Source organism: Diceros bicornis, chromosome 16 (assembly GCF_020826845.1).
Source record: "Diceros bicornis minor isolate mBicDic1 chromosome 16, mDicBic1.mat.cur, whole genome shotgun sequence".
NCBI classification, from domain to species: Eukaryota; Metazoa; Chordata; class Mammalia; order Perissodactyla; family Rhinocerotidae; genus Diceros; species Diceros bicornis.
In genome coordinates this window covers 45,471,018-45,498,464 of record NC_080755.1, presented here as the reverse complement: position 1 = coordinate 45,498,464, position 27,447 = coordinate 45,471,018, and the positions used below count along the sequence as shown (strand labels likewise).

Sequence of the window (27,447 nt, the reverse complement as noted above, 5' to 3'; positions counted from 1 at the left end):
ACATAAATCTTTATCAATGGATCACTGAATGTGTGTAATGCAAATGTACTGTATCCTGTATCTTTCCTTTCCTTATGGTGGGAGAGAAATTCAGCCTTATTTGTGACTTCAGAAAGCAGCAGGTCTTTGGGGGCAGAGTTTAGTGATCCAGCTCTTGTAAAACTCAAAGGTCTTTCAGATAACTTTGGAGGAAGGAGAGTCTCCACATTTGGCACAGTCAAAGTTCTCTTTTTCTATGTGCCTTTTGCTGTTTCTCAAGGTGACTAATAAGACATCTCCAGCCGGAGTCATGAAATGTTTTCTGCTTGAGAGAGAACAGGGATGTTTAGTGTTCTCCAAGGCATTTAGAAACCGATACTGAATGGCTGGAAGTTAACTGGTTCTGATAGTGATTTAGAGAATGTTTAGTTTCCTAGAAAAGAAGCTTATTTTTTTTTTTTCTTTTCAAAGCCATCACTTAGAAACACATATTAGTCCCTATTCCTTTTGCATTGCACATAGCTTTGCTCAAAAAATACTTGATGAGTGACTGAATATATGTTTTAAAAATCTATGAAATCTTGGCCAGGAGTAGAATGTCTATGCCTTTTGATTATTATTGTTTTAATTTTTGTGTTTTTTTTGTTTGAGGAAGATTGGCCCTGAGCTAATGTCTGTTGCCAATCTTCCTCCTTTTTTCCTTTTTTCTCCCCAAAGCCCCAGTAGATCGCTGTATGTCATAGTTGTACATCCTTCTAGTTGCTCCATGTGGGGCGCTGCCTCACCATGGCTTGATGAGCAGTGAGTACACCCTCGCCCAGGATCCGAACCGGTGAACCCCGGGCCAATGAAGCAGAGCGCGTGAACTTAACTGCTACACCACCGGGCTGGCCCCTGCCTTTTGTTTGTTTGTTTGTTTGTGAGCAAGATCAGCCCTGAGCTAACATCCATGCCACTCCTCCTCTTTTTGCTGAGGAAGACCAGCCCTGAGCTAACATCTATTGCCAATCCTCCTCCTTTTTTTCCCTTTTTCTCCCCAAAGCCCCAGTAGATAGTTGTATGTCATAGTTGCACATCCTGCTAGTCGCTGTAAGTGGGACGCCGCCTCAGCGTGGCTGGACAAGCGGTGCGTCTGAACCCGGGCCGCCGGCAGCAGAGCGCGCGTACTTAGCTGCTAAGCCACAGGGTCGGCCCCTGGCCCCTGCCTTTTGATTTTAGATAAGATTTAAAAATTACTAAGCTTTGTCAAGAATTGTTAAAATTACCAAGAATTGTTAAGAATTCTTTATTTATATAACGTTATATAATAGTTAATTACATATTTTATATTTATATTATATAATAGTTACATAGCTATATTTAATAATCCTTACTTTCAAATAAATTGAAACATTAAAAAATCTACTAAAGAAGCTAAATTTTTCTTTATTCTTTTATTTATTTATTCATTCATTCACTCATTTATTTCTAATAGACCTTATTTTTTAGAGCAGTTTTAGGTTAATAATCACAACAACATTGAGGGGAAGGTACAGAGATTTCCCATGTAACCTCTGACCTCCACAAACGCAGAGCCTCCCCCCGTATCAAATCCTGCACCAGAGTGGTATACGAGACTTTAACTACAGATATAGATAACTCTGTGGTCCTTAACCACAGATAAAAACAAATTTTATACTAGCTCATTTATTGTTTTCTTTTTCATCGAAATTTAACTTTTGGAATCATTTTCCCCATGATTGAATAAGACAGTTTTGTCTGCTGTACCAAATCAAGAAAAAAACGAAGGAGTGAAGGGGATGTTTGATTTTCAGACGTAGACTTTGCCTTTAAAAAAGGAAAAGAAATGACAGGAACACGCTGTGAATAAAATAAAATAGTTAATTTCTAATTAAAAAAAGTAGTGAACTTTGGCTTGTCTCAGTCTTGCTGCATTGAACTCATTCTACACGTTCTTCTTCCACTTTCTTTTAAAGTTAGGGAACATAGGTGAAATCAAAAGAAAGTAGCTAAGAATGATCCAACAAAGAGAAAACTAAACTAAAATTATACACCTCTCTTTTCTGCTGGGGAGTGTTCATTTAAAAAGGACTTTAGGTTCTGAATTCTTTGACTGGAATCACTTTCTTAGTTGTCAAGAGATTCAGAAATTTTGGTTTTTGGACTTTCCACATCTTTCTCATTTAATTCCCTTCAATATGGTTTGGGGGACTATTTTTCCTTGAGTTTTTGAGCACAACTCTATTCTGTAGACATGATGTGCAGTGAGAAAAGGGAAAATAAATCTAATTCTCTCTTGGCAGATTTTTGATGCCTTTTAATTCTAACCTTGCTACATCTAGGTGATTTATGATTTCTTAGAGCCGTCCCTATTGGGTTGGAAAAAATATAGCTATCCCACAAATATATTTTACTGCTGTTACCATTTTATCTACTACAAAACATCCTATCTCATATGAGCTGCTGAGTCACCTGTTCTTAACTAGGAGAAGAATGCCATAAAATCGATTTTAGTATGCTGTGCTTGAAAAAAAAATAGTCAAATGGCATAGGAAAAATCACCAGAGTGTATATAATAGCTAGAGAGTCTCTCTCTGTTCCTACCTTCCTTAAAACAAATAAAGTACTACTCTCAGGATATAAAACCATTATACAAAAATCAGTTGTGTTTCTATACACTTAACAATGAACTATCGGAAAGAGAAATTAAGAAAATGACGTCATTTACAATTGCATCAAAAAGAATAAAATACTTAGGATTAAATTTAACCAAGGAGGTGGGAGATCTGTACACTGAAAACAATAATTGATGAAAGAAATTGAAGAAGACACAAATAAAAGGAAAGATATTCCATGCTAGTGGTTTAGAAGAATTAATATTGTTAAAATGTCCATACTATTTAAAGCCATCTATAGATTCAATTTAATCCCTATAAAAACTCCAATGACATTTTTCACAGAAAAAGAACAAACAATCCCAAAGTTTGTATGGAACCACAAAAGACTCTAAACAGTTAAAGCAATCTTGAGAAAGAAAAACAATACTGGGGGCATCACACCTCCTGATTTCAAACTACATTACAAAGCTATAGTAATCAAAACAGCGTGGTACAGGCATAAAAACAGACACATAGATCAATGGAACAGAACAGAGAGCCCAGAAATAAACCCATGCATATACGGTCAATTAATTTATGACAAAGAAGGCAAGAACACACAATGGGGGAGAGAATAGTCTCTTTAATAAATGGTGTTGGGAAAACTGAATTGTCACATACGAAAGAATGAAACTGGACCCTATCTTACACCATACACAAAAATCAACTCAAAATGGATTAAAGACTTGAACATAAGGCCTACAACCATAAAACTCCTAGAAGAAAACATAGGGGGTAAGCTCCTTGATATCATCTTGGCAATGATTTTTTGGATTTGACACCAAAATTAAAAGCAACAGAAGCAAAAATAAACAAGTGAGACAATATCAAATTAAAAAGTTTCTGCACAGCAAAAAAAATCATCAACAAAATGAAAAGGCAAGCCACAGAATGGGAGAAAATATTTGCAAACCACATATCTGATAAGGGGTTAATATCCAAAATGCATAACCAACTCATACAACTCAATAGCAAAAAAACAACTGGATTAAAAAATGAGCAAAGGAACTGAACAGACATTTTTCCAAAGAAGATATACAAACAGACAACAGGTATGTGAAAAGGTGCTCAGCATCACTAATCATCAGGGAAATGCAAATCAAAACCACAATGAGATATCACCTCACACCTGTTAGAATGGCTATTATCAAAAAGACAAGAGATAAGCATTGGCAAAGATGTGGAGAAAAGAGAGTCCTTTGGCACCGTTAATGGGAATGTCAATTGGTGCAGCTACTATGGAAAACAGTATGGAGGTCCTCAAAAAATTAAAAGTAGAACTACCATATGATCTAGGGATATATCCAAAGGAAATGAAAACAGGATTTTGAAAAAGTGTCTGCACACCCATGTTCATTACAGCATCATTCACAATAGCCAAGATACGGAAATAACCTAAGTGCCCATCAACGGGTGAACGGATAAAGAAGATGTATGGGATATTATTCAGTCATGAGAAAGAAGGACATCCTGCTGTTTGCAATAACATGAATGGACCTTGAGGGCATTATGCTAAGTGAAATTAGTCAGACAGAGAAAGAAAAACACCATATGATATTATTTATGTGTCGAATCTAAAAGAGCCAAACTCTTAGAGACATAATCTGACTAGGTTATCAGGGGGGCTGGGGGATGGGGGAAAAAGGCAGTGTTGGTCAAAGAGTACAAACTTCCAGTTATAAGATGAATAAGTTCTGGGGACCTAATGTACAGCATAGTGATTATAGTTAATAATACTGTACTATATACTTGAAAGTTGCTAAGAGAGTCGATCTTAAATGTTCTCACAACAACAAAGAAATGATAATTATGTGACATGATGGGGGTGTCAGCTAAGTGTATGATGGTAATCATTTTACAATATGTAAGTGTAACAAATCAACACATTTTACACCTTAAATTTACACAATGTTACATGTCAATTTGATCTCATTTAAGCTGGAAAAATAAATAAATAAAAACAAATGAAATACTACTCTGGAAATCTTTTTTTCCAATAATTATTTCTTAAAGATAAAAAGGTATTGCTTAACTTATTTAACTAAAGAAAGCTAAAGCATTCAACCAAATATTGGTTCATCAGCAATCAATGAAACGTCTTTAAATATAACCAACAGACACTTATAATATGTTGGATGATAGTCACCTGATTATTAACTTCCTAGTTAACAGAACACATTGATTTCAAGCACCCGTCACATCATTGTTTTACTGAACCAGTTAACCTGGTTTCCCCAAGACTCCCCATGTTGTGAGTACAGGGTACCGTGGAAAGACTCTAAGAGAATCAGTCCAAAAGCATCTAAGTAGGATACAAGGGACTGACCATGGAAAACAAAATTCTAGTACCCAGGTCATAGGTAAATCAATCTTTGCAAAGGATGAGAATGTTGAAATGCTACATGGTATTATTCATTTGTTCTTAGCAAAAAGAAAGGAAAATGCATTCCACTGACTTTTTCCTGCTCCAAAACCTCGGTCCACTGACAGTGTTGGGAATGGCACAGGCCGGAGGGTGAACTGCGGGTGGGGGTATCCACACGTGGGAGATGGAAGGATTCCTGGGTACTGGGCACTTTCTAGGGTTGGCACAGGGATGGCACTCACAACAGCTGCAAAACAAAGACATTATTATTAGTTTTCAAATCCTATGTATCCACCTAACAAGCAAAAAGGAAATGGATCCATTTTTCCATCTTCAGATCCAGGCATACACTTCATAGTATCATGTAGGTTCCTTTACTCACCTGTCTTTCCAGAAAGTCCCTTTTTTACTTAGAAAAGGCAGCTCACTCCCCAAGCACCTTACTAAAGAGCATTACCCTCAGGTTTAAAACTTTCCCTGGTTTCAAAGAAAGAAAGGATTAATCAAGCCACTGTGAAGCCACCTTAAGGCTTCCTGGGTTTGGGTTTGTTTTTGTCTCATTGCTTCTCCTAAGCGAGAACGATGGCATTAGGAATGTTGCGTTGTTCAGAAATCAAATATATTGTGTAGAGTGGGCTGAGGAAATGGGAATTTTCTGTTAATTCTGTGAAAGAATGTAACACTTTTGAGACACAGTCTGGAGACAGAAAGGTCAGGTATGATCTCAATAATCATGCTAAGGATTTATATTTAAATAGGAAGAAAATACCTTTATACAGTCAAAACAGTGCAACTTAGTGACATTAATTTAAATGCAACTGGATGTTTTCTGGGAATACCAAACATTTTTTAGTTATATTGGCTTAAACCCACAGATAAATACCTTACAAAGTATTTTCTAGGTTTAGTGAGCATTGCTTAAGTCCATTATTCAGTGCCTATTCAATTATATCATATTATGAAATATTTATTTTAATTGTAGTCAATCTTCTTCTTATATCATCTTATAAAATGTTTACTATTCCCTACCTCTTATTAACAAAAACTAAAATTTAAGCCAGGCTCCTGGAATCAGCAATTTCAGCAGTATATTCCTATGAAATTAAGGAAGTGATTTCTGCTATACATGATTTTTATTTAATTACACTGTAATCCCAATTACTAGAGTTCGGCATGCACAAGCATGCACATTTACGGAAGGAAAACCTTTCTTTTTTTTAAATCACATTCCTCTAATGTAAGTAACTTCATAATCATAGAAAGAAATTATATTGCATTATTGTAAATTAGTTAGAAACAACATATAGATTTTAAAGACATTTTCTAACTTAAAATGCAGATTAATCAATTATATTAAACATACAGCACTTTAAATCAAAAGGGCTGCTTCTAGTAAAGTAGTCTGTAAAATTGCATTCCAGAATTTATTTTTCATTCTATTTATAATACTCCTTGAAATGCATATTAACATGTTTATTTGAATTGAAAAATGAAGTCAGGCTTTTTCAGAAAATATTTTGATTGGTTTCATAACGAGGACTAATTCTTTTAAGTAGGTTAAATGATGGGCATTTTCCATGAATTGAATAAAAAATATATAAATTTTAATAGGGTAAACACATTTTTTCAAAAAATTATATCAGTAAAGATATGTGATATTTCAATCTTTCCAATCTTGTCTTAATATATTGTATTACACAAAGTATCTCTTAGTAAAAAAAAATTCCCAGATGTATTTTATAATTGCAAATCTTGGCAAAGCTTTTTATAGGCTTACCTCTTAGAAAACAAGAAAGGATATAACTTGAATGAGTAATTTGAAAGTCAGGCAGTTTCTAAAACTTTGACTCCCAGCATAATTAAAGGAGACATTAGTTGTTGGTTGAAATATTATTAAAAATAACTTTGGATGAGAGTTCAGAGTATGATTTTGACATATAATTTGGAAAGAGTTCAAATCATTGAGTGATTGCTATAAAAATCTTATTTATAACAGACACCCACACACATATGCAAACAAGTTTTTCAATGTTTAGATCAATAAAAGAAAATATTGGAATGGAATTTGTGCAATAAGTAACATTTGCCCACGGATATATGCAATAATTGTACCGAAAAAGCCTCATTCATGTCCTTAAGTGATAAAATCCTCACAAAATCTTTATATACAATTGTATGGAAATACTAATTGTAATGTTAACTCAACCCAGATGGAAAAAAAATTAGCAGTTAAAGACTTATGCTTACATAAGTTTATAAAATAAACACAATTTCAGTTTATAAAAATATTATGTTGCAAAGAAATAAGATAGATGATCAATAAAAGACACTCATAAATAAGGGTCCGGCCTGGTGGCATAGTTGTTAAGTCCAGCATGCTTTGCTTTCGTGGCCCATGTTCAAGGATTCAGATCAAAAAAAAAAAAAGACAGGCATAAAAATAGGTATACATATATAGATATATATATGTATACCTATTATATATATAAATGTATAAATATATATAATTATATATTATTTTAGGAAAGTGAATTGCAGGTACTAGTTCAAGTAGAAACATGAGTGATGCAAATTTTTCTCTGTTGAAGAGAAGCTTCCTCATGTATTTTGTAAATGAATAGTGATGGATATCAAATTGCTACGGTATTTTTATGCTTTTGGATTTATTTAGAAGAGTGGTAAACCAGAAAAATTACATCTTTCCCAGATATTTATAACAAATTACTTTAAATGTCAAATTAAAAATGTGTGGGGCAAGCTCGGTGGTGTAGTGGTTAAGTTTGCATGCTCTGCTTCAGTGGCCCAAGATTTGCAGGTTCAGATCCCAGGCATGGATCTACACACTGCTCATCAATCCATGCTGTGATGGTGTCCCATATACAAAATAGAGGAAGACTGGCACAGATGTTAGCTCAGGGACAATCTTCCTCACAAAAAAAAAAAAGTGTGAAGTGATACAAAGTTTTCGAAATTATTTTTGGGAAGAATTGAAGGAAAATTTGAGAATAAGTGGTATATTGCAAAACACCTCAATGAAGATATTTTATAAAGAGTTAATTGTGGATATAAAACACATGAACAGACTCCAGAAAAAGGAAAAGAAGAAAATGACAAGGAAATTTTTAAAAAGAATCAGAGATTCAAGCCAGATATCAGCCAAAATGATAATAAATTCCTTGAAGAGAGCAGTTATAATTTTGTAGTCTTTGTGTCTCACAGTACAGTGCAAGAGATAATTCACATTTTTTGAAGTGAGTTAATAAGAATGATTATCTAGAAGTAATATTTAGAAATCTGTCTTTTTAACCCCTTGGAGAATTTTTAAGTGGTTTGATGCATTATTTAGTCTCCTGGGTTGTATAGTTACCATAGCAATAATAATAATAATAATAGACTTGAATACATTTGTAAATAAGAGCCATATGATAACATAAAGTCTATATTCATAAAACTCAAAATCCCAGTCTCTGAGGCAGTCAATTTAATGATTAACCCATCTTACTGATCAAATGGGTTCATTGTATTGACATTTATGTTGATTGCCAGATTGCAAATCCTTCCCTGTGTTGACAATTTTTACTCATAAATAAATGCGACAATGATAGTCTCCCTTAGATAAAGAAGGCACCCACTCCACAAATTGTGCATATTTCCTTATCAATATTATTTGAACCAAACCAATATTTTATAATACATTTAGCAAAAGAATTTCATAAATATCTCCTGGTTGGAGCTGAATAAATTTGAAGGGAGAAACCTAAAATAATTGGGCAAGCCACGGAATTTATGAGTTAGAGAACTGAGAGAACCCAAGAGACTAAATTTATATTCCACTTCCAAGTCTCTTGTTACTGAAGAAAGAAATTTTACTTTCTAAGAGTTTTGCATTTTGACTACTAACCTAAGTACAAAAGGTTTGCAAATAACAAAACTTCTTTAAAAAATAATAAATCTGGGTCAGGTTGGTGGTGTAGTGGTTAAGTTTGCGCTCTCCGTTTTGGCGGCCCAGGGTTCGCCAGTTTGGATCCCGGGCACAGACCAACACGCTGCTTGTCGGGCCATGCTGTGGCAGCATCCTACATAAAGTAGAGGAAGATGGGCACGGATGTTAGCCCAGGGCCAATCTTCCTCAGCAAAAAAAAGTAGGATTGGTGAGGCCAGCCCCGTGGCTTAGCGGTTAAGTGCATGCACTCCGCTACCGGCGACCCAGGTTCGGACCCCGGGTGTGCACTGACGCACCGTTTCTCTGGCCATGCTGAGGCCGCGTCCCACATACAGCAACTAGAAGGATGTGCAACTATGACATACAACTATCTACTGGGGCTTTGGGGGAAAAAAGAAAACGAGGAGGATTGGCAATAGATGTTAGCTCAGGGTCAGTCTTCCTCAGCAAAAAGAGGAGGATTGGCATGGATGTTAGCTCAGGGCTCATCTTCCTCACACACACACAAAAATAAATAAATTAAAAAAAAAAAAAGAGGAGGATTGGCATCGGATGTTAGCTCAGGGCTAATCTTCCTCCTCATAATAACAATAATAATAAATCTGTTGTATGTTTCTCCGTCTCAAAAATTCCCATTGTTCTAGTCCCTGACGAAATAGAATAGTCAGTATTCCAAAGCTTTGATTTTGAAGTATTTTGATCCATGATTCATTTCTAAAAAAGTATTTTGATCCATGATTCATTTCTAAAAGGGCACAGAAGTCTACAATTACCTACGAGACAGTTGTAAAAATAATCATTCTAAGTAAGTTGGATACAACACTATGCATTGAAATGTCTTTTGGTATTTTCGCCCTGGATGTCAGTTTTGAGAGTCAACAAACATACACGTACATACGTACTCACACGCACACACACATACTTACACTACAATTCAAAGCATTCACTCCACTGCTATGTTTATGGAAAACAGCTCAGAGAGCGATATCATCAAGCATTTTCAATAAATCTTTGCTCTGTGGCCAAATATGACAAGAAATCTGTTCTAACACAGATTGCTGACAATCGAATTTATATCCTGCACTGATGCACAAAGATTTTTCAAGTAGAAATTCTCTTACCAAATTACTCAGCTCCCTGAACAGGGCACGTTGAGATTCAAAAACTTTTACAACATTCTTAAAAATGTTAGCACTAAACGTGACCTATAGGAAATCTAAAGTAGAGATTTTGTTTTAAAGCTACAATTTTAAGAAATAAAGCCCTCTGTAAATATTTCTCAACATGATACTTGACAGAACTGAGAGATTTGTTGAGGAGGAGAGGTGGACTAATTTAAGAGTAAAGATAATATTTTGAAGTGAAAAGAGTTTAAGTGAAACGATTTCTCATTCTGCCTCCCTTACCATCTCCTCTCTGCAATGACCTGTATGTAATCTTGACTATCTGGAAATTTAGTGTCTATTGCCCTTGATAAACATTCTTATCTCTTTCACATTTTCAGGTGTCCTTTGACAAGCAATTGTCACTGATTGGCGTCCATGAGTATCCACGAACTCTACCAAAGGCCCCTTTAGGAAAAGTATGAACATTCATAAATATGGGTTCTGTAGTTATTCTAAGCACAGAGGTAAAGAGCTCAAGCACTAAGGTCAAACTGCCTGGGTTCATTATCCAGTTATGCCTCTTGGTAGTGAATACATATCATAGCCAGTATCTAAGATGCCTCCCATTGATTCCTACCTCATGGCACTCAGATTCTTGTGGATTTCCCTGCCACATTGCACCTTGGTGACCAAGAGAACACAGCAGAAGTGATGGTATGTCACTTCCGAATTAGATTTAAAAAATATGGCTCTCTCTCTCTCTCAGATCACTCACTCGGGGGGTAGCCAGGAGTCATGTCTTGAGGACATGCCGGCAAACCGGTGCAGAGGCATTTGTGGTTGGAAAGTGAGGCTGTCAGTCCAAGAGACTGTGAGAACCCTCCTGAGCCAGTTTGAGACCCTGACTCAGTCAGAACTACCCATCCAAGTTGTTCCTGTATTCCTCACCCTCAGAAGCCATTGAGAAAATCAACGACTGTTCCACGTTGCTACATTTTGGAGGTAATTCGTTATGCGCTAATAGACAACTATACATTAACTTGACAAGTTATTTAAGCTATTTCTTAGTTTTCTCATCGTAAAGTGAGATAATAATAGTATCAACTTTATGGTGTGGTTGTGAGGTCTAAATCGAGCATCCATAGAGAAGTAAAGCAGAGCAGAGGGTTAGGAGTCAGCCCTTCATAAATGCTGGTTATTGTTATTAATCTGCAGGGTCAACGGACTGCCCCTCCCATGAGACTGAGCTGAATACCATTTGATAGGAAATGTTGTTTAAAACACCTTTCTTGGGGCGGCCCCGTGGTGCAAGCGGTTAAGTGCTCGTGCTCCGCTGTGGCAGCCTGAAGTTCGCTGGTTCGGATCCCAGGCGCGCACCGACACACCGCTTGTTAAGCCATGTTGTGGCGGGGTCCCATATAAAGTAGAGGAAGATGGGCATGGATGCTAGCCCAGGGCCAGTCTTCCTCAGCAAAAAAGAGGAGGATTGGCATCGGATGTTAGCTCAGGGCTGGTCTTCCTCACAAAAAAAAATACATAAATAAAACACCTTTCTTACATGTCTATTACCTTGATTGTGGTGATGTTTTCATGGGTGTAGACATATGTCCAAACTTATCAAATTGTATATGTTAACTATGTGCAGTTTTGTATATGTCAATTATACCTCAATAAAGCTGTTAAAAATAAATAAAAATTAAAAATATGACCACTTAAAAGATAAGTCAAATTTTTCATCCAGATACTGAAAATTATTAAATTAGAATATAATTAGTTCTGTTAAAAAAACAAAAACATCCTGTCTTACATTCGAAAAAGAAGTGCAATACATTAAGATAGAAGCAGCTAAATGATAGTTTTTAACTCAAATTTAAACATGAGGGAATTAAGACACTGTAAGATTTTTGAGATTAGAGAGGAAAATTCTTCCCCTGGAGAAGGAAAAGAAACTGGAATAATGATCATAAAAAAATCTGGGTTCGAATTCTGGTTCTGTCATTTATGAGCTAAGGGAAGGCCCCTAGGTTATCTAAGTCTAGCTGGCCCATTTTTCACGTGGTTTACACACACTTTATAAGATGAGATATGATGTGGAGGTGACTGGACAAGTGCCTGCTGAGGGTGGCTATGAAAAGTACTAAGATCAAAGGAAGAACACTGTGAGCAGAAAACTGTAAGACCCCTACAGCCTCCTACATTCATCTCTTACTGCTTTCCCATACTTCTCAATGGAGATCTTCTCCAATGAGGTATGGCTATGAAGTTCACAAATCTGAAACAGTTGTGAACATCTGGGTATACATTTTGACACCATGAGTATCAGACAGAAGATGAGGCTGCAGGAACGCCAGATTCTGATCTGAGTCCAAAGGATTCCTTTGAGATGAGCTTGAGGCATCACAATGCTTCCTTTTCTGCAGACCACTGACTTTCTCAAGACACCGTGAGCACATCTATCTTAACCTTTTACAAATTACCCCAGAACACCCCAAAGACCTTGACTCAGATGAGAAAGGTCCTAAAATAAAAGATAGTGCATTTTGTTGTAGCAATCTCTAAGATATTAGAAAGTAAGCAATAATTAGGTGACAGAAATCTTAAAAAGTAAGAGATCTTTATGTTTCATATTGCTCTAAGAAACTTTTCTAAAAGCTATGTTTGTGCTCTTTTTGCACTCCATCATCCCAAATTCTTTACTTTCATCAACTATTTGTCAGGTCACTTCTTGATTATTCCTATATCTCTGATAAGCAAGCCGTTTTTTGCCTTGTAGAATCCTTCCTAAAAACATGATTCTGTACTCCCCATAGGCATCTTTTTGAGCTTGAAATTCATATCTTAACCATGTCTGTACAATCCTACTGATCTGCTGATCTTGATAATCCAGTAGAATTACTAATCAATTAGTTGTATTTAAAAAGTCATTTGCTTATAGAACTACCAGAAAACAACCTCTTTGTTTTCAACTCTCATTCATTAACAACTGTTTTAAGCCCAATCTTATATAAAGCCATTTGCAGAGTACTGCGTGAGCTATAGAAGTGCATAAAAAATACTACCTCCATAGAAATTCATAGTAAGAGGAGGAATGAAGTATGTCATTCAAGACTCAAAGAATAAAAACTGATTGTAATAATGTGATAATCAAATTATTATTTAGAATCATAAATTAGGTAATGATATTATTTCTAAGGTAAATTTAAATGAGCGGTGAATTTTCTGCTCCTTGCCACTGCTTCCACAGTTCTGAAGAGTTGAAAAATTTGTATGCATTGATGCTTATGGTACTAGAAGAGTTGTTGGCACTCATTACTCCTAAGACAGCCTTCTTGGTCAGATGTGAGCATCCACAAGGGCTGCAGGGCGATGGAATGAATGCTGAGTTCTAGAAGCCTGTTAAGCAGGGACCGATCTTAGGATACTGGCTTCTCACACTATTTACATAAGAGTCAAACATGGATTCTTATGTGGAATCAAATGTTTCAGCAGTTGGGACTATCCTCTCACAGGTCAGTCCCTCTCAGCGTCCATCTGTGTACAAGAGAGAATTCTGGTAGTACAGCACTTTGAGCCAATAGAACGCCAGTTTTTAAAATCTCCTTTTGCATTCTATACCCATTTTATTCAGAGTTTTTATCATAAATGGATGCTGTATCTTGTCAAATGCTTTCTTTACATCTAGAAATCCAGCCATTTGTGACAACACGGATGGACATTGAGGGTATTATGCAAAGTGAAATAAGTCAGAGGGAGAAGGTCAAATACCGTATGATTTCCTTCATTAAGTAGTAGATAATAACAACAATAAACAAACACATAGAGGCAGAGATTGGATTGGTGGTTGCCAGAGGGGAAGGAGGGAGGGTGGAGGGCGAAAGGGATAATTCGGCACATCTGTGTGGTGATGGGTTGTGGTTGGTATTTGGGTGGTGAACATGATGTGGTCTATGCAGAAATAGAGGTATAATGATGTACACCTGAAATTTACACAATGTTATAAACCAATGTTACTGCAATAAACAAAAAATTAAAAAAATAAAATCTCCTTTTTCTCTTGCAGCCTTATTTCACTTCTCAATAGTTTCTCCAATTCATTGTTTGAGTTCTGCAGTCAAGCCACTAAAGCAAGGAAAAAAGGAGTTGGCTCTCACAGTGAATGTTCTAGAAAGCCCCAAAACCAGTAGCCGTAAGCAGCACCCAAATTATTACAAGAGCAAAACTGTGTGCTTTCCTTCGCCCCAGTCTTTTTACTAGCTCCTTCAGGCTACCTTTTCCAGACTTCTTTTTTCCTTTAAAGGCTGATTTTACAGTATTTTTTCCCCGCAAATATTTACAGGGAAAGAAAAAACTGAAAAAAAAAACAAAATTCAAGAAGATTCTACCCAACAACCTCTCATACATTAAATTATTGAAATTCTATAATTGATATGATCTTACAGGTCATTTGCTTCCATCCACATCCTTCCCAGATCCAATCCCCCACCTCTCCTCTAGCACTTTACAGAAGAAGAAAACACAGGTTGAAAATGGAGAGGGGATCTTTTGAAGGCCAATCAAATAGTTATGTTCCACTGAATAATAAAATGCTAGAAATGTAAGAACATCTACATGTCTCCAGGAATTGCTCTCAGCCTAAGAAGTTACTCACTCAAGGTCACATCCCACTTCTTGGGGGCAACCTGCATCAAAGACTACTGAAGACAGGTACAGAAGCCCACCCTGCCCCGCTTGCCTTATTTGGGACAACTCTGAAGGACAATCCCAGCACCAGAGCAACGTGTAGGGTCAGCTGAGGCCTCCACTAAACTGCATCACCAGTTCGATTTCTCCCTCCCCCAATCCTGGGTCCTTAACCCTCACAGACAGTATTCCAGAAAGCACTTGCTAATAAATCTCTTGTGTTCCAACCTCTGTCTCAGAGTCTGATTCCTGGAAACCCAGCCTGTGACCTTATATATCCTGAAAAAATTCAAGAAAGATATACTTGATGCTTCTGATTTCTTCTAAATAATTTAATTTATAATAAGAAAAAACCTTTAAAATAAATGTTTGGCCATTGTAAAAATAGTCACTCTTTGCCACCGTTTTATAGGAAAGACCTGGGGACTGCGGACTGAGGAATCAAAATACCTAGGTTCTCCTCCTGCCTGTGCTCTCAGCTGGGAAGTTTCTCATGAGCACTAGCTCACTTAGCTGTGAAGTGCGTTAGAGAGCAGGGTGTAACACATGCCACGTTATGTTTGCCACCAAAAAGTATAAGCTTAGATAAACAGATTTTGCACTCCAGTGAAATTAAATACCTTTTCCCGTGGGTTTTAAGAACTAAAAAACACTTTGGATAATCTATATTTTATCTGCTAATTAACATTTTATAAAGGATGCTGAAAAATGTCAAGGAAGAGGGGAAAAATAATCTTACAAAAAGAATGATTCTTAAGTGGAACAGCAAGCATCCTCCTACATGTGACTAGAAATCTGAACAATGCTATAATTTGGTTTATACAAGACTTGATCCAAGACTTGATAATCTAGATAATTGCAAATGGGGCCATCATTAATGTATCTACTATTCTGAATGCAATCTTAAGTCTGCCAACATACAGATCTACAAGTTTTTCAGCATAGTTATCTAAGGCCTATCAGTCATGTCAGTTGCAAAGAGCCTATTTTATTTATCAGAAAACCTCAGAATTTATTTTAAAATCAACTTTGATTATATGTTGAAGTCATTTCCTTTCGTTAGAGTTTTACCAATAGAGAGCTTGGAGATAACAAAAAATGTAATAGGATAAAGTTATTTCAGAAGATGTATATTCTATTGACTCTTCATTTCTTATTGAAATGTTTGTTGTTGCTAGTGCCCGTCTAGTTGATTCCGACCCCTAGTGAGCCTGTGTACAGCAGAGTGGAACCCTGCCCGGTCTTTCTGTGCCATCCTCTCACCTTCTGGTGCTGTATCAGACAATGCTCCACTGTTATTCATAGGGATTTCATGGTTCATTTTTTCAGAAGTGGGTGGCCAGGTCCTTTTCCTCATCTGTCTTAGTCTGGAAGCTCTGCTGAAACCTGTCCACCATGGGTGACCTTGCCAGTATTTGAAATACCAGTGGCATAGCTTTCAGCATCACAGTAACACGCAGCTGCCACAGCATGACAACCCAACTGACAGACAGGTAGTGTGGTTCCCTGACTGGGAAGAAAACCCAGGTGGCAGTGGTGAGCTTGTGAAATCTTAACCACGAGACCACCAGAACTAACTATGGAAATTTCATTTAAGTACAATATACATATTGAAAACTGGAATATCCTAAGTAGTGCTCAATGATTTTTCCAAAGTGAAATGCCTCATAACCATCATTCAGGCAGAGCATGAAATAGAACATTATGAGAAGCTGTCCCATGGTCACTTCTGGTCACTAATCACCTTCCATCAAGAGTAATTGCTCTTTTGAATTCTAACCCAATGGATTATTTTGCCTGTTTTTGAACTTTACATAACTTGATTACATACAGATTTGTTAGGTTTCTGTCTTACAACAGTTTATCTGTGAGATTCTCCATATTGTTTGTGTCATTTTAATTTATTCATTTTCATTGCTGCATAGTATTCCATTGTATGCTTATATTACAAAGTAACTATGATGTGACATGACAAGTAGTAGATAATGCAATAGTTTTTTTTTTTTAAAGATTTTATTTATTTATTTACTTTCCCCCCAAAGCCCCAGTGGATAGTTGTATGTCATAGCTGCACATCCTTCCAGTTGCTGTATGTGGGACGCAGCCTCAGCATGGCCGGAGAAGTAGTGTGTTGGTGCACGCCCAGGATCCAAACCCGGGCCGCCAGCAGCGGAGCACGAGCACTTAACCGCTAAGCCACGGGGCCGGCCCTGCAATAGCTTGTTAAAAATTTAAATTCATGAAGTGATCTAAGAAGTAATTTGTCTGTTTGTTCTTTTGGGATAGAATTACATTTAAAACAGTTTATGAAGGTTTATTTAATATCAGAAATGTGAAATTTTACATGATTCATGTATAAATGTTCAGACTTTATAACAACTTAATAATTGGATTGGACTTTTCCTCAGATTTAAACTTTGTGTAATAATTAGCAAGCATTTATGGCACCCAATCTATATGTCTAGAGCATAAACACATTCTGGCTACACACATTCATGTATGTGTCTTTTGATGAAAGTATTTCTGCTGGGTATATACCCAAGAGTGGAATATGTCTAACAATGGAATTTCTGGGTCAGAGTATCCTTATAAACTTTGTAAAACTATTTAACTATTTAAAAACATGTACAATGCATTATATGCTAATTTTTAAAATAATAAAAAAATTAATTGCTGGTCATTTTAGGGCCCCCATTGATATAGAGTAGGACACCAGGAATGAGAAAATGTTTACTGTTTTAGGCACAGAGCAACCCAGAGGTTGAGGTGACAACATGAGGCAGCACAGTGTGGTGGACAGACCAAGTACAGATTTCAAGTTCAGATTCTCAGAACCTTAGTTTTCATGTTTGTAAATTGGAGATGCTACTGTCAAAAAATCTTGAAAAACAAACAAACGAAAAGATATAAATAATATAAGGCATTCAAGGCATCTTTATCCTTGGAAAAGCAGTATACCATAGAGGTTCGGAGGTTGCCCAGGTATGTCCTGGAGTAAGTTCGTAAGCTGTCTGAATCTCTGTTCCCCATCTGTAAAATCAAGATAATCTCACCACGTGATGATATTGTGAGGATTCAATGGAATAATAATTAGCAGGGTATTTAGCAAGTGAATAATATTCAAGTTCTCAATACTTGTTAGATTTCATTCCATTTCTCTTTCTTTCCAAGCTCATTATTTCCTTTCCTGTTTAATTAAAACAATTTTAACTTCCCTTAATATATCAGAAAATTTTATTAGAAGATAGTCTATCTATAACTGATACAAAAGAACCCTAAAAGGCTGATGTGTTACAGACACAAGGAATTCTCATAATGCATTTACTTATTCATTCAGTTGTTTGAGAGATGTTTAGCAAGCATCAATTTTGTGCTAGGTATCGAGATATATAATGTATGAATGTGCAGATGAATTAGATACATTCCCTCCCTATCATGAAGTCATTCACAACCTGTTAGAGAAGGGAAGATTTGGACTTGAATACCTAAGCATTTGATGCAGTACTATATGTAATTAATACCACAGAAGTGGTATAAAGAAATGTTATTCAAACATGAGAAAAGAAGTCATCATTTCTGGATAGAGTACTCAGAAAAGAAAGAATTTATGAGAGCATCAATATCTGCTTTGGTCTTTGAAAGATTCATACAACATTGTTATGTAGAGATAGACACTGAGTCATTCCAAAAGGTAAGAAGTGTTCAGAGGGAAAAACAAATAAAGGGCAATGTATATTTCTGGACTGACAAATAATCTGACTTGGCAAGAGTCTACAGTATATATACAAGAGCATAGCAATAGGAAACTAGAAATGTAGACTCATATGTGATACACTGAGGGGTTTGTAGTTGTTTTTTCTTGCCAGACAATGAAGAGCCGTTGGAGAAATTTATGGAGCGGAATGCCATGTTTAAATTGTTTTAGGAAGAAATCTGGCAAGCAGGATACACAAGTCTGGAAGATGCTGGAGAGAGGAAGACTAATTATGAAGATCTTTTGACAGTTCAGGTGTGAGGTCATAAAGAAGAGAATAAAAACATGACTCTTGGGAACGAAAGGTAGCCAGGGATTCAAAAGATATTGTGGAAGAAAAATCAATGGGATATGGGAACTTATTGGATGAGGAACTTATATATGGGACAGAAGGATTCTGAAGCACAATGATTTTTAATAAGAAAGCACCAGAAGATTGGTACAGATAGAACTTAGTTACAAGAGGAATGTAGCAGGAGAGGAAAAAAAAGAGGCAGCTAAGTGTACAATGTCTCTCTAGGCAGTGAAAGGAGTGAAAGAAAAAGGACAATAGCTTCACAGAGTATTGCAGCTGGAAGCATAATGGTTAAGAGTGCAGAACTCAGAAGCTAGAACTTCTGAGTCCAAATTCTGGCCCTGCCACACCCTTGCTGCGTGACTGCAAGCTAGGTACTTAAACTCTCCAAGCCTCAGTTCTGTTATCAAAACAGGAATAATAATAGTATCTACCCCATGAGTTAAACAGTTGGTATTCATTATAAATTCCACATGATTTTTTGCACTTATTATAGTAAAATTGAAAGATGCATTGGAGCATAGAGAAAACATGACATATTGTAAGTAGAAAGAAACAACCACTAATTCATTCATTTGACTAAGTTATGTCAGTTGATTTCTACCCACCATGTGCCAGGCTCTGTTCTGAGTATTGAGGATACAAAGTGATCAAAACAGGCACAATCTCTGCCCTCATAGAGATTACATTAAAATATGGGAAACAAATAATAAACAAACACAAGAATGCATGTAGCAGGGTCATATATATTAATTAAAAAAAACGAAGCAGAATAAAGAAGGTAGAGTGACCAAAGATGCTATGTTAGGCAACAGTCAGGGAAGACCTGTCTGTGGTGGTGGCAGTTGAACACAGACCTGAGGGAAAAGCCATGTAAGTATCTATAGAAAAGAGATTCCAAGCAAAGAGAATAGCAAGTGAAGAGCCTCTGAGTTGGAATGTGTGTTATTATCCAAAGAACAGAGAGGAGGGCTGTGAGGCTGAAACGGATTATCGAGAGTAGTAGCAGGAGGTGAAGTGAGGGTTACGGCCAGAGGTTGGACTACACAGCGCCTTGTAGGACATGCTAAAATCACTTGATTTTGTTCTACATGTGAAGTCAGGAGGAGTAACATATTCTAATTCATACATTGAAAGGCCGCTGTGCAGACAACTTACTGTAGGGATAACACCGAAAGAAAAGAGACCAGTTACAAGTTTACAGCTATAGTCTATAATCTGTAAGAGATGGTGGTGGCATGGATAAAGGTGGAGCAGTGGAGATGGGACTAACTGGTCTGATTTGGGACAAGTATTAATAAGATTTGGTAAAAGATTGAATTTGGGGTGTGAGGCTATCAGAATAAAGAAGCGTGAAACCAGAGTTTTTAATAGGAGTCAATGGATGAACAGTGGTGCCATTTACTGAAAAGGGGAAAACAGTAGAAGGATCAAGTTTGGAGGTAGGGAAAGGGAATTATGGAAAAGCAAGATTTCCATTTTGAACATAGCTGACTTGACTACTAGAAAGCCATGTGGAGAAGTTGAGTCAACAGTTGATATGGAAGTTGATGTGGATTCTGGAAAGAGATTAAGCTAGAGATAAAATTAGGGATTCATCAGCATTTAGATGGCATTAGCCCATTGGTACTAGATGATATCATCTAAGAAGCTAGGGTAGATGGAAGAGAAAAGCCTGAGGACTGAGCCCCAGGGCACTCTCTGACTCTTAGAGATTGGGAGTAAGAGGAGGAATAAGTAAAAGATACTGACAAGGAGCAGCCAGCGAGATAGGAAGAAAACCAGGAGCATTTAGTATACCACAGCCAAGTAAAGAAAGTGTTTCAGGAAAAAAGAGAGAAGCTGTGTCAAATTATGCTGAACATCTGAGAATTGATTTGATTTGACAACACAGAGATTATCGATAACATTGGCAACCATGATTTCAGTACAGAGGGACTGTGAAAATCTCATTAAAACTAATAAAGAAGATTAGAAAGAGGAAAAAGTGAGTATAGAGAGTTTTTAAAGGAGTTTTTCAGGAAAGGGAAAGAATGGGGCTTTAGTTGGAGGGATAAGTGGTATGAAGTAAGAGTGCTTTAAAATAGAGGTTGTGACAGAATGTCTGTATGCTTACTGGAGTTATCAGTAAGAAGAGAAAATGGATGATGCACGAAAGGGAAGGGATAATTACAGAAGAGTCCCTAAGTGGGTGAGAAGGGATGGCAACAAGGGAGAGAGCTGGCTTTAGATAGGAGCACAAACACATCAACTAGATTTGATGGAAGGACAAGGATATCATTGCTGAATGCTTCTCTTTTCTTGGTGATAAAAGAAGAAATATTATTAGTTGAGATTAGGGAAAGGAGAGAGGTATTGGGAATCTGAAAAGTAAGAACAGATATAAGACATTCATCTTATAAAGTAAAGGAATGAATGATTAGAGAAATATAGTGGCATTTCCAAATAGATGACCACTCACTTTGGATTTGTGGCTGTAAATGCCCAGTAAGCAGGCTATGTGCTTTTCTCCAGATAAAGTGAGCTCTTAGGGTACACGGTAAGAGTCAGAGAGGAGCTAATTCAACCTAAGCTAAGGGTTGAGTTTTTTTCAGATGAGTATGATGGGGAAGGAGGACCAAGGGAGATGAGGGTAATTGCAAGGGACTGAAGATAATAAGTGACTATGGATTCTGAGTTGAGTTTGGAGGGAAATAATGACATGAGTCAGATGAGGGACAGTGGAAAGGTGGCAGAGTTAACGGATTGCAGGTTTTAGTGGGATTGAAGAATTGTTGGCAAATGAGCAATAAAATAAGTGAGCAGGAAAGTAACAAGGTGATAGAAAAAGGGATGTTAGAAACTGACAATTTGTAGGGGTTACAATTATTGGTTTAGTGTGTGTCACGGAATTGACAAATTGAGGTGGGAAGAAGCCAATATCATTGTAGATAACATAAAGGAACTAACAGTCTAGGACATTGGATGGATTATATGCACGGATATTAAATTACCAAGATTGATCATAGAGGTAATTGGAAAGGAAGTGATCTCCAGATGCTCATATCTTCAGTGAATGTAGGCATATGACAGAAAACTCCAATAAGAAAGGTGAAGCAAGTGGATATCTGTCAACACTCCTTTCAAGAGTGCTATATTATTTAAGTCTCAAAATTGGACCTACTACAAAAATAAAAAAAGCTATGAAGATGATCATTAGAATAAGATCAATAATACTGCAGAATTTTCAGCTCTTTCTCCATCAATTCACATTTTTTACAATTCCTTAAGTACATGGTCATGTTTGCCAATAGACAGACTATTTGATTTTGTACAACAAAGACAACAATAACAGTGTGAAAACTCTGAATTCTAAATATAAATGATAAGGATTTAGTCATTCTTCATTATGTCCATTTGCCCAGAAAGTTCAGAGAAAACTCTAAATATTTTTTGATAATTTGATACAGAAAAGATGAAAACAGAAAGCACTTCATTTCTTTAATGTGGTACCAATCTTTACTCACCAGGATTGTTGGACTGGGCATCCATAGGAATCATGAGTTTGGCCCGGGTGGCTCGGCGTGCAGCTAGTGACCTCTCTAGAGTGGACATGGAGCTCCCTGCTTCCTCAGTGTCTTGACCTAAAGGAAAAACAATACTCCTGAGAGACACACCTTCTTCAATGACGCAACACTTTACATCATTTCTAGCCAGGCACTCCAATGCTTTTTTCATTTTATTGATGTTTTAAATAATAATACTTACTTTCCTGTTACCCAATCAACATACTCTTATCGTACAAACATTAATAAAACTTACCCTAACCTCATTAGCCAGAAAGAACCATTATTTATATTTTGTTATTTATAATTTTTACATATGCATGTATATGTGAAAGTGAGAAGGTATATATTTATTTTGCAAAAGTGGCATTATACCATACATACTATTTTGTAAACTCCTGAAGAAAATAACATGAATATCTTTCTCTGTCAATAAATCAGTAATATAATTTTTAACAGCTCCATAACATTCAATTGTATGAATTTACCACAATTTATGCGACTAGTACTTAAGGCCCAAAGACATTAAATCTTATTTTAAAATCAAAGGAAATAAACCACATTCTTCAAAAACAAGATTAGGCGTATTTATGTAAATTTATTATGATTCCATAAAATGCCATACTAAAGAGTCATTAAAAATAATAAGAAATAATGATATATGCAGATCTGAAAAGTTCTGACAAACAAAGCTGAAGTTCTGAACAGGCAGCAGACTTGCTGGTCTACCTTGCATCTATTAAACAGAGGAAGAGTTAATTGAAGAGAGCAAGGCTGAGAGAGGGACATAAACTTTTTTCTCATCATTTGGCCTGGCAAAGACATAGGAGCTTCCTTTGGGTTAAGTGGGCACTTGAAAAGTTGATCAGACTTGAGTCTTTTTGCTGGAATTAACCTGAGTGCAGCTGCCCCACCACAGGACTTTTGAAGTTGACATGTAGAACCGTTCCTGGTGTGAGAGGGTTAAGCCCTGACTTGATACCCCATATCGCGAATTGGCTGATGGAGGAATCTCACAGGGTCTCAGAAAGTATTCACACTTGTGTTTCATAAGGGACCCAGAATTTGGATGCCACATGAGGACAGCCCACATGCCCAGAAAAGCAGTGAAAAACTTCGAACTGTCCTTTCTTCCCTCCCTCCTCACCTTTGTCCTCCCTTCTCCTCTTTACCTCCCCTCCCTGTCCTCCCACATAGCCAGCAAGAGCAGATAGATAGGAGGAATAGGTCAAGATGTTTCTGAAACAGACTGTGTGTCCTTCCTTCTGTCCCATCCCCACCACTCCATTTCACTCCAAGGTGCTGAAGGATTTAAAGAGCAAATTGTGACCCCAGTTCTCAGAGCCAAAAGTCTAGCTGATCATAAAAGAAAAAGAATCCTTAATTTAAATTTCAGATTGTAGTTTTAATAGAACCGGATTGTAGTTTAATAATTGAAAGTGACAGAAAAGTTAGAGACTCTGAGATATTATTTAAGGTCTAGAAAAGGAATACTCAACAACTCATGATTGGATATCAGTTCTTGTTTAAACAATTTTAAGCTGAGAAAGTCTAGTTAACCAGTTACACATTCAAACAACTAAAATATTTTAATTTGGTTTAAAAACAACAACTACTCATTCTACAAGCACATCATTAGTAGACCAAGAGATTTTTTGATGAGACTACTTGGTTGATTATTCAACTTCCCATAAGCATTTCGAAAATAGGAGGACCAACAGAAAGAAAAATATCTTACAACAATTTTCTAGATTTCTTAGTTATTCCTGGACATGGATTGTTCTGCACCAATTCATTAAACAGTAGTCTTGTTTCCTTCAGATCACTTTGTATACCAAGAGAGCCTTCAGATAGACTCCATCAAACTAGGCTAGTGATGATGTAATGTGATTGCATGAGGATAACAGTTGATCTCCATGGTAATTAAGGCAAAGAAACAGAAAAGTCAATGTTTTCATACTTCAAGTGTCCCTGGTGTGATTTTTCAAAGCAAGGAATTGACATCAAATTTAAAGTCAACTTTCAATTATCCACAGATATAGTGAACTAAAAAACGTAGAAATGGCTTCAAATTTTATTGCCTTGCAAAACTTTTGTTCAAGATTTAACAAAGAGCAGTCATTTCATTTAGGCTTCACATTTCAATATTTCCCAACTCCATCACCTCCAACCTCTTAGAAGTTTCAAGAAGCTTTACAATTATAAAAGTCAGGCAACAGGATGATGGAATAGAAAGTAAACCTAGTTAATTGACCAAATTTATATCAGATTATTTTAACTGTTGGCAAATGACTTGCAAAATAGTGGAAAGGTTACCTTCACAAAAGAAGGAGTGGAGAACTCCCTTGTGGGGTTCAGAATGGGATGTTTTTCCTGATGCCGGAGAGAAGAGAGTTACCTGAATGAGAGGTGCTCTTGCTCCCCATTTGGGTTTCTGACTGGCTGTGACTGACTGGTGTGAGGTCTTGGCAACTTTGGATGGGGGAGTCCCTTCCTGGAGGGTCAGTGCCTGCTGGCTTCTCAATGTTTTTCATCTCCATTTCTTCATGATGTATCCAAAGATCAGGGGGCCGGAGGTCCTTCTGGCTGCCCTTCCTTTTGCCAACACTGTGAGTGGCCCGTTTCCTATGGAACAAAATTAGAAGGCAAATGTGAGCGTTGCTCTTCAATGGCCCTTCTTCTTTTTTCTCCATCAATTCAAGTTAGAAGCAGGAAGGAAACAAAAGCGCTCCCAGGAGGAAACTTGTGAAATCCAGGAATTGGCAGACTTGTCTTGGCTGCTTTTCCCCTTCTCCCCAGAGCTTCTCCACACTATAGGAGATGTGGGGCTGAATCCCCAGGGTCACGGCTGCCTGCCAGAGTGCCTTACTCCAGCTTCCGCGGCTGCAAATTCTCACACAAGGTGACAATGGGTTAGATGGAACCATATGCCAATCTTTGGAGCTAGGCATAAGGTACTGACTGCAACATCTGTTTAGGAGATAAATGAAGGAGTTGCTTCGAAAGGGCAAATGAAATAAAAAAGCCAGAATTTGTGCCAACAGTCAAGATTGGGGCTTAGAAGAATGTCTATACCTCAGCTGTATAATTTAATGCGCAATTGAGAAGCTTGCTATTTGAAGACAAAAGGCCGCATGAGGAAATTCTTAGAATAAAACACTTTTGCCTTGCAGTCACTAAGTATCTGGATTCAAACACAATAAGACCCATTCTTTGAAAAGAGAAGAATACACTTTGTAAGTGTGCTTCACGTGTTTGTTATTTTCCTCAATAAGAATTTAGCAATCATAAATTTATTTTTCAGTAGTAGTCTCTTTTTGGGGCTAGTGAGATTCAGTAGTTCCCTGCATGCTAAGTTAAGCAGCATGATGCTCATGCTAGCCATTCTCTACAGCAGGCTTCAGTAAACCATGGCCTGAAGGCCAAATCTGCCCACTGCCTATTTTTGTAAATAAAGTTTTATTGGAATCCTGCTGAGCCTCATTCGTTTTAGTACTGCAGTGTTCAATAGTTGCAACAAAGACCATATGGCCCACAAAGCCTAGACTATTTACAATTTGGCCCTTTTCAGAAATAGTTTTCAACTTCTGCTCTACAGTTTTATAATTTCTTAAGTCTCCAGTTGTAGCTTCTACTTCTTTCACAATGATAATGTCTTTTCATAAGGCAGAATTCAGACAATTAAAATCTAACCTTTAACAGAAGCCCAAAGAAGTACTTCCTTCTCATTTTTCTCACTTGCAGTGAATGGTTTATGAGGATCACTGTTTTCATGGTTGCTAAATGGTTCAAACTTTCACCATTGTAACCTATGCAATGCCACTAAGAGTGACTTTATTTTCTCAATTGCTGAACAAGAAACTTTGCACATATCAGGCAATTAATAAATGTTTAATGGTGTGATTTGTTGCATGTTCCTTGACATTCTTTTTTTCTTTCTTGAAGCATTCTGATGAGGACAGAAGACAAAGAATACCGGACTTAATATCTATCTAGTAGTTTAGTAGAGAAATAAGGCAGTGTTTTCTGCTCTAATATTTTCCCAACAACTACCTGCATTTTGCTGATTTCCTGGCAGCAGCTCTGCACACTCTAGACAATGGTCTATAATAACCCCTAGATCCTTTTCTTGTGTCTAAGACAATAGCTCTCTGCTAACTATCCATTCCCTGAATTCATTTCCTTATACTTCACCTGCCTACAGGGAACTAGTCTGCAGCTCACACATAGCTCTGTGTGTAATCTACTCCTGGTGACTTAGAAGAGTTTAGTGCCATTTTCAAACTTGGAGATTTCACCCTGTTATCTTTCTTTCTAACAAATCAAAATGCTAAATAACTTAACCCCAGTGTCTATATGACGGCATACAGAGAAGTACTAGTTCCCAAATCCAGGACAAGACAGTCAGACTTTTCATGATACCTCAATATTTAAATAGCCTGTGGCAAAGAAATCTGTCACATAACTTTTGAAAGCAGAAATAAATTATGAATTCTGGTTTCCCCTTGCTTGCGTGCATGCCTTATTCATTCATTTACCAGTCCCCGTGACTTCAGTACCAAGTATCCTCCGGTGTATTCTATTTAAAAAAATGTTTCAAATCTGATTGAAGCAGAAGTATTTTGTATGTTATGATTTCTAACCTCCATCTGGGAAGAAATTATCATTCCTGATAAAAAATGCAAAGCATTTTTCTGATGGATTTTAATCAGATCAAGACTTCTTTTGAGAAGCTACTCAACAACCCAGCTGACTGTCAGTCAAGAATCTAAAGATCTCTAAACAGACTTTATTTGCTTTTTGTATTCATTCTATGAGAGACCATCTAACCACTTTTGCTTTCCATAATGTCTTTATCAAGAGAGAAATCTTTGACCCTAGAGAGGCCTCCCTCCTCTGCCAGTGGTAGCCCAGAGCAGCAGGTCTGTAATAAAACTGACATCTGTTCATAGCTAAATTGTCTGAGATTTATCTTAAAACTTGTAGGAACAGTTGTCACGCTGGCCTTCTGTCCATCTGCTGGTTCCCTGACATAATGACTGCTGCTCATTGCACCCCCAGTTCCTGTCTTACCATTGGAATCTTCAAAATTTTTATGCAGATGAACCTAGGTCAATGGTTCC

General features: G+C 37.0%; 1 protein-coding gene across 1 annotated transcript in view; it reads right to left on the bottom strand.

The window, feature by feature from the left end:
* The window catches only part of DCC (DCC netrin 1 receptor), a 1,099,744-nt gene that overhangs the window by 38,504 nt on the left and 1,033,793 nt on the right, over window positions 1–27,447 (bottom strand). The window contains exons 24-26 of the mRNA XM_058557158.1: window positions 24,723–24,949; window positions 22,286–22,402; window positions 5,093–5,248 (exon numbers count right to left, since the gene is read on the bottom strand). Of these exons, the coding sequence (XP_058413141.1) occupies window positions 5,093–5,248; window positions 22,286–22,402; window positions 24,723–24,949 (500 nt within the window). The remainder of the gene's footprint in view (window positions 1–5,092; window positions 5,249–22,285; window positions 22,403–24,722; window positions 24,950–27,447) is intronic.